The sequence below is a fragment of the Rhineura floridana genome, chromosome 3 (genome assembly GCF_030035675.1).
Source record: "Rhineura floridana isolate rRhiFlo1 chromosome 3, rRhiFlo1.hap2, whole genome shotgun sequence".
Lineage (NCBI taxonomy): Eukaryota > Metazoa > Chordata > Lepidosauria > Squamata > Rhineuridae > Rhineura > Rhineura floridana.
Genome location: NC_084482.1, coordinates 4,276,671 through 4,285,431, shown reverse-complemented (window position 1 = coordinate 4,285,431; position 8,761 = coordinate 4,276,671). Strand labels below are relative to the sequence as shown.

Here is an 8,761-nt window from a genome sequence, read left to right as displayed (position 1 = left end):
TCCCCAAGTTCAGTGTGAAATATCACATAGCCATTTCCAAAACTGGAATATCACCAAATAAATGTACTGCCATGCATGCTCAATAAGAGGTTCCAGAGGTATAGCTAACTTGAAAGAGTAGCACTGATTGCATGATCCTAGAGGCTTTCATAAAGTCAGGGAGAAATGCTGACATGTAAGCCAAGTGTGGAGCTTTATACTCTTTGTGTGAAATCCTGGTCATAGGGAGCAAGAGTGAACATTCAGGACAGAGGGGAGGGAATGACAGAACCCTAACTGACTCCAAGGAGATCCAGTGGAACATATCAGTAGTATATGTCTTTCACTCTTTCTTCTTGCCCAGACCAGCTTGATTTTAGCTGCTTCCCATCCATGCTAACCTGCTTGTTCATTAAGACGTAGATGATGGGGTGATAAACAGAGGAAGCCTTGGAGAAGACAGAAGGGATGGAGGCCAGATGAACATCAAAAGGTTCCCCACAGTGCATTACTACCCACAATGCAAAGGAAGCATATGGCAGCCAGCACACCAGGAAGCCCATTACCATCACCACTACCATCTTGGTCACCTCTCGCTCAGCCTTCTGTGTTGTGGCTGACTGCTCCTGCTGCTTGGCAACCTGATGGGGTGGGGAGAAGATTGACCATGAGTGAGCATCACTGAAGCCCAGATTGCAGAGTGCAGATAGTACTGGGGCTGCCATATTGATGTGACTCACATAAACCTTAGTGGAGAAAGAAAATGGAAAACAACAGCATAGGGACCGATGTATGAATTAGGTCTACAATGAACAAATGAGCTGCATAAATGGGAGACGAGTTCAGTTTCTGCTGTTAAACAATCTGCTGCAATAAAACACTGGCTTTGCTTACAGCTCCTTCACTATGACCTCTGTCTCAAATGATAGAGCCTAATACCCGTGAAGCATATTTCTGAATGCAACATCCTAGAAGGAGTCGCTGAATTGGAAGGGGGGGGGATATCTGGTCCCAATGAGGTTGTTCCTACATAGAGGGTCACCAACAGATGGCATTCACCCTTTCCTTGAAAACGTCCAAAATCAGAAATTCCATAGTTGATACAGAACATGATCCACTGGAAAGTTCTCCTTTACAAGCCCCACTGGAATGAATGGGTCTCCTCCCATTTTATTGCTCCCACAGTAAAAGTAAGTTCATCTTCTTCCCACTCCTTCCAGTTCCTTCGTGTTTTTTTATTGCACTTTCTGCAGTAGCCTGCAGAGGGTGAAACAACTCAATAGATAGTAGGATCTGCTTGCACAGATTTGTACACATTGATATGCCCTCATATGTGTGCAATGCATGAAGGTATGCGTATGTAATCTCAGCACACTGGCATAGCTGCCATTGTAGCCATGTCTGCTTCCTATGCTTGTAAAGTATTGCTGATTTGCACTCTTACTATTTGCACAGAACACAACCATTATTCAATGTATTCCCAACCCCATTATTGCATAGCACCACATATACACACACCTATTTATTGCTGGCCTTGGAATGGTACTCTCTTAGGTCATAGGACAGTAAATGTGTGGATGCGTTTCACATGTCAGTTCCCTCCCCCAACCCCTGCAATGACAGCTGGTATAGCACAGTGGGGAGGAGAGCCTGGCTGGGAGTCCAGAGTCTGTGAGTTCAAATCCCCGCTTTTGTCTCCTGGGTGTCAAGGGCCAGCTAAAGATCACCCCCACAGTGAGTGGCTCAGGGGTTACGTGCCCTGCCACCTGTGGGCAAGCTGCATAGTCCCAAAGAGCCCAGTTGCCCCCCAGCTGGCAGTTGCAGACAAGGAAGGGGCCGGCTTGTGCAGCTGTGGCAATGGTAAACCCCCTCTGAATACCGCTTACCATGAAAACCCTATTCATAGGGTAGCCATAAGTCAGGATCGACTTGAAGGCAGCCCATTTCCATTTTTAACCCCTGCTATAACATCTGAGGAAGCCTATGAAGGCGAGTGCCTCTAGACTGCCATTATTTTATGGAAGAGGTTTAGGTTTGTGCATTTAAAGTGGATTAAAGTGCTCTATTGCCCTAGTACAACAAATCCGCCCCTTTTTTAAAAAACAACAACAACTGCACTTCTTGTCATTTGGCAAGTGATGAAGAAGTGCATTGAAAAGGGTCGGATGAACAAATAATCAATGGGAAGATATGTAACAGCCTGCAAGCAAATCAGAATGAATGTGGGATAAATGCTCATTGTCATATAACTGCCTGTAAACAAATTGGAATTAATGCTCAATAAAGACTGGACATAGGGCTCGTCCAGGTGACCTGTTAATTGGGAGTTCATCCTGATTTGCTTGCACAAAGCTTACATGGTGGTTAGACTATAACCTTATCCAGACTGGTATTTTTTGCCAGCGTTTTCTACAACATTCATTAGTGGTGGATTTACACTTGGCTGCTTGTACATCATTCTGCTTTATTAGTAGTTCTGTGATGCTTCCTCAATATTACCACATAATTGTCATTTGGAGAGGCACTCTTTCACATCTCCTCCCCCAAATAGTTTGTGACATAAAAAGTTATAGGGTTTTAGCAGGAACCTAAGGGAGATGTATGTCCTCTCCAAAACTTTTGCAGGTGCAAACATTATTGAAAGTGGGATTGTGTACAGCTGCCCTAATACCATCAGGAACGCAAAACATAATGAATATGCAATAAAAGAGAAGGGGCTCTATGTCCACTCTTTATTGAGCATTAATCCTTTCCTGCCTAACAGTCCTGATGAACCTCATTCTCTTCCCCCCACCCCAGAGGTAATAGCATCTGGGGAACATTTTCATCAGGACTGCAGAAGGGGGTAATGGTTTACATTGCCTTCTTGCATGCTGTCCTTTGATTCTTTTTGAGCTCCCTAGCAAGAGCTATTTAGAAATAAAAACAAGATACAAGCATTCATACATTTAAAATCACATCTAGTTTTAATAATAATAGTTTGGCCCTTGCACATGCAGTACCTAAATAATTTGCATTAACCAAAGTCTGTGTAGCATGGAGGTTGAGAGAATGTTGCCTCAGGAAACAACAGGCATGGGTACAAATCCCATTCCAGCAAGGGCTGCTAGCCCACTACAGCTTCCCCCTATGGGAAAGCCTCAAAAACACATGCTTTTCATATAGAAGGTTTTCTCTTAAATCCTTGGCTTCTCCCATAAAAAGGATGTCTGATAGTAGGGTTTGGAAAGAGCTAATGCTGGTTGGAACAAAGAGTCTTTTATAAGATGGACTGATGCACTTTAAGGCAACTTCATATATTCAAATCATATCCATCCTACTAGCTTAGACACACCTCTTCAATTTGCACATTTACACATCTGCCAATTTTCACTATGGTGCCAGTGCTGTCTGCCACCTTTTCTTGCTGCTGTGTCTCATAAACCAAGGAGGGGAGCAGAAGGGAGAAAAGAGGTAGTACTCACTGCCCGCAGGGTTAGAAGAAGACGACCATAAGAAAAGACTATGACAGACAGGGGTGCTCCAAAGCAGGAGAAGAGGAACAGCACATAGGACTCATTGTTCCACTTGTTGTTTGTTGTATACCAGTCAGGACCACATGAACATTGCAGCCCCTTATACCTAAGAAAGTTAAACACTTTTCAGCAGTATGTTTCCACATTCTGCAACATTCATCTTATCCTACATACATTAGGCATGGCCAAGAAAGGGTGAGGTGCCTTGGATAGAAGTGGGGGGAAATGCACAGAGCTCAATGATGCCAAATCCATATATGATATCAATTACATTTTCTTATTACCTGAATCCTAACTGCTCCCTTTCTCATTATCTCAGCTTAGTATTCCCCTCCCCAACATAACCTTGCTCTCCAGCAGGTACCTGCTCCAGCCAAAGAGGGGTGGTACTGAAGCCACCAAGCCAAAGACCCATGTGATGATGCAACCGATGATGGCATGGGTGCCTCTGAAGGTGAAGTTTCCCAGAGGTTTGCAGATGACCAGGTATCGTTCACAGGCCACAACCACCAGGGACCATAGGCTCACCAAACCTGGTTGGGAGTAAGAGGGAGAGGATAGGATTGGCTGATGGGTCCCATATGTACATGGGAATGCAGATGCAGAAGAAAACCATATACCCTTGCATGCTTTCTCCAAAGCTCAATCTCTCCTGTTGTCTCTTATTCACACTGTGCAATTTTCCTTAATCAAGCTCCCTTCTTGCCTGTTGACTATGTCACTTAATGATACTTGGTGTTTTCAGATATCCACACATGCTCAACCCCCACAGTCTTGCTCTCCCAGTCCTGCATTTTCTTTCTCCTCACCCACCCATCTACCCATCCTCCTCAGTCTAGCCAGTGCTACTGAATTCTTTTTTGTTTTTGTTTTTGGCTTACCCCCCAATGAGGCAGCAAAGCCTTGTATTTTACAGGCAACAGTGCCCAAGGAGAAGTACATCTGGGAGAAGCTGTAGAAGGCAGTGGTAGAGCCAACGCAGACCACCATCAAGTTTGACACAGCAAAGTGGTGGCTGTTCAGCTTCAGATGCTCTTGGATTATACTAATTATCTAGGCCTATGCCAATCTGGGTTCAGATCTGGTAATGGAACCAAATCACCCTTGGATGGATGACCATTATCGGGAGAGGAAGGGGGAAGTGCAACACTGTTGATTCTCCTAGATCTCTCTGCAGCTTTTGATACCATTGACCATGATATCCTTCTTTTTTTTTTTTTTTTACAATAATTTTTATTCAAATTTTCATAAAACATAGAAAACAAAATCATAAAACATTCAAAGACAAAAAACAAAACAAAACAAAAATGATTAAACAAAAAATAAAATAAAATGTTGACTTCCCATTTGTCACATATCAAATCAGTTATAGGTCTACAATATATAACAATCCTGTCTCTTAAATCATGTTATAAAATCACTTTCCTCCAGTAGTTATCTTAATTAATCATCAAATCTCATAAACATTACTTTATTCTTTCCACGAAAAGTCAAAGAGAGGTTTCAATTCTTTAAGAAATATATCTATCAATTTTTCTCCAAATAAACATGTCAATTAATCCATCTCGTTAATAATTATAATAATCTTATTGTCATAATCATAGTCCAAATAAACATTTCGATTAATCCATCTCATCAGAATCTGTTAGGTCCAATAATTTCAATAGCCGTTATTCCATTATCCCTATTAGTTCCATCTTCCATCTTCAATAGTCCTGTTAAGTCCAGTAATTTCAGTGTCCAATCTTCCATTATCAGTATTCCATAATAATCTTGCTGTTGTAGCCATAGTCATATAATAAGAGTCTGATGGGAATTTCCTCTATCCCAAATATTTTCTTGCCATCCATTCTGAATAAGTTGCTGAAACATTGTTGTAAATTCATATCTGTGTTCTTGTTTTTTAGAAAATGCACTGGCTCATCTCTTAAGAGTTTTTCCATTGTCACATGACTGCAGTTAATTCCATAGATTTTCTCTATATCAAGCTCCATCACATCATTCCAGTCCAGAAGATTATCCAAGCCATTGATAACTTTATCTCTAATATCTTCATTAATTTCTTCAGAGATAACGTTAAATTCCAAACAGTAGATTTTATTTCTAATATCCATAAACTCCAGATCTTTTTCCAATTCCACATTTGTTCCAATCTCCAGGGCTTGTATCTTCCCTTTATTTTTTCTTTTCTCATCTCTGATCTCATTCTCCTCTCTCACAGGGTCCCCTATTTCTTTAAACTCCTGCGTCATTTTGCTCAGTTCAATTTTCAGCTCCTTACTACCCTGTCGCAGGGTTTGTTTCGTTATCTCAATCTCATCCATTATTTTCTGAAACATAATTACTTCCAGATTCTCAGCCACTTTCTTGATTGCCATTTTTAAAACCACGAAAACAAAGCAAAACAAAAATAAAGAAGAACCACTTCTTATTTCAGCAACAATTGGGTTAATATTCCAGGCTTGATGACATCACAGTATAAACAGAGCAACCTGCCTTATCTCTCTATGTTCAAGAATGCAAAATAAATTTAGTTCCCAGCATCAAAACAGTTAGTGGCGTCGTGAAGAAGCAGATTCGTCAAAATAAAATAGACCAAAAAGAGAATAGTCCCAGACAATATAATATTCCTCGGAATAGAAATCAGGAATAGAAATCCCTCTTCTGTTTATTATCTTTAGAATGCACTTCCAGGACAGCTTTTTGCGACAGAAACAGAGATAAGCTGTTAATTTCGTGAATAACAGAGAAGAGTTATAGCTCACCCAGAAGTTGTCCAAAGCCGATCAATCTGACAAATCTCCTTTTGCTGCAACAATTTAAACCAAGTAAAAAAAATAATAGAAAGAAGGGTGCTTGCCTGTTAGTCCGTTCTCTCTTTGAAGAAAAGATAAACGTATCGCTTAAGCAGATAGAGCTTGTTAGGAAGTCCGTCCGGCATTGTTGGCTGGACCTTATCTCATAAATTAATGAAATCCAGTCCTCCCAACAAAAACAGGCTTTTGAGGTTGACCTCTACGTTTCTCCCTGCCCGGGAGAAATTTCATCAGTCAAAAAAAAAAAATGTTCTGACTGATTTATATCTGAATAAGATATAAGAATAAGAATAAGACCATGATATCCTTCTGAAGCAGCACTGTGGGTTGGGGCACTGTACAATGGAGGTTCCACTCCTACTTTTAAGGCCATCTCCAGAGAACAGCATTGGGTGGCTGTATCTCAGTCCCATGGCAGTTATGCTGCAGAGTGCCACAGGGTTTCACTTTATCTCCCATGCTATTTAACATCTTATTAGGAGGTCTGTTCCACACAACATAGGAAATGGATCTTTAGTGTGTCAGGACCTACCCTGTGGAATTCCCTCACCTTAAATATTAGACATGCACCAACTGTGTTATCTTTTCGGCACCTATTGAAGACCTTCCTCTTTCAACAAGCCTTTTAAGTTGAGACCTTATCCCAGTCCGCGTCTGTGTTGGAATTGCTTTTTTATATGTATATAACCTTTTTTAAAAAAAGATGTCTTGAAAGCTTTTAAAATGTTTTTAAAGATGTTTTGTTTTAATGTATTTTAAAGTCTGTTATGATGTTTTAAAGTGTTTTTAGTGCTTTTGTTTGCCGCCCTGGGCTTCTGCTGGGAGGAAGGGTGGGATATAAAAATAAATAAATAAAACAAGCATATGAAGCAACTGGGAGCAGTCATCAGAAGATTTGGAGTAAAGTGTCACCTGATGATACACAGCTCTGTTTCTCTGTTTCACCTGAGTCAGGCAAGGTTGTGCAGATTGTTGACCAGTGTCTTGGCAGACTGAATGAGGGCCAATAAACTGAGACTGAATCTTGGTAAGTTGTACACTGTGGATAGGGTGTTTCTGTCTCTGGGAACAGGGCAGATTACCTGTTCTGGACAGGGTTACACTCTTCCTGAAGGGTCAGGTGAGTGGTCTGGGGGTACTCCTAGATTCAGCAATGCTGACAGAGGCACAAGTGACCTCCACAGGAAGGAGTGCTTTTTACAAGCTTTGTCTGGTATGTCAGTTATGGCTATTCCTAGACAGGGATAGTTTGGTCACCTGATTCCTGCACTGGTAACCTCACATGTGGATTATTTCATAATGTGCTCTGTGTGGGGCTGCCTTTGAACTTGGATCAGAAGCTTCAGCTAGTGCAGAATACAACAGCCAGGCTATTAACCAGGACAGCCTGCCAAGAATATATTACACCAGTTCTGATAGAGCCAAACTGGCTGCTGGTTTGTTACCAAAATAACTTCAAGGTGCTTGTTCTTACTTACAAAGCCATGCACAGCTTAGGATCTAGATACTTGAAGGATTGCTTGCTCCCATATATACCTGTTTGTTATGTTTGGTTGGGGTCACCCTCTTATCTATACCAAATATTTGTTATGTAGCAGCATATGAGAAGGCATTCTCAGTACTGCCTCTCCAATGATGAAATGCCCTCCTCTCTCAGATTGGACTGGCGCTAACAATGATGGTTCAGCACCAGTTTAAAATGTATTTATTCATCCAGGCCTTTGGTTGGTTTGCTTCATTTGTTTATGGTAGAGATGGGCATGCCTGCCCTGCTGGATCTGTATGGCTTTTGTTTCATGTTTTAATAGTTAATATAGTTTTGATTCTGTATTTTTATATGAATATATATTGCATCCGTTATTTTAATGAAGAGCAGGCTAAAAAATCTCTTGATTAATTAATTAACAGTGTGATGTGGCTGCAAAAAAGGCAAATGCTATGTTAGGCTGCATTAACAGAAGTATAGTTTCCAAATCACATGAAGTACTAGTTCCCCTCTATTCAGCACTGGTTAGGCCTCATCTTGAGTGCTGAGTCCACTTCTGGTCTCCGCACTTCAAGAAGGATGCAGACAAACTGGAACAGGTTCAGAGGAGGGCAACAAGGATGAGCAGGGGACTGGAAACAAAGCCCTATGAGGAGAGACTGAAAGAGCTGGGCATGTTTAGCCTGGAGAAGAGAAGACTGAGGAGAGATATGATAGCACTCTTCAAGTACATGAAAGGTTGTCACATAGAGGGCCGGGATCTCTTCTCAATCATCCCAGAGTGCAGGGCATGGAATAATGGGCTCAAGTTTCAGGAAGCCAGATTTCAACTGGACATCAGGAAAACCTTCCTAACTGTTAGAGCCATATGACAATGGAACCAATTACCTAGAGAGGTAGTGGGCTCTCCAATACTGGAGGCATTCAAGAGGCAGCTGGACAGCCATCTATCGGGAATGCTTTGA

At 41.4% G+C, this 8,761-nt stretch overlaps 1 protein-coding gene across 1 annotated transcript in view; it reads right to left on the bottom strand.

Annotated features, from left to right (window-relative positions):
• Positions 1-305: 305 nt before the first annotated feature.
• LOC133381997 (blue-sensitive opsin-like) overlaps positions 306-8,761 on the bottom strand; it is a 31,883-nt gene continuing 23,427 nt past the window's right edge. The window contains exons 3-7 of the mRNA XM_061621638.1: positions 5,993-6,006; positions 4,376-4,547; positions 3,853-4,027; positions 3,444-3,600; positions 306-620 (exon numbers count right to left, since the gene is read on the bottom strand). Coding sequence (XP_061477622.1) covers positions 306-620; positions 3,444-3,600; positions 3,853-4,027; positions 4,376-4,547; positions 5,993-6,006 — 833 coding nt within the window. The remainder of the gene's footprint in view (positions 621-3,443; positions 3,601-3,852; positions 4,028-4,375; positions 4,548-5,992; positions 6,007-8,761) is intronic.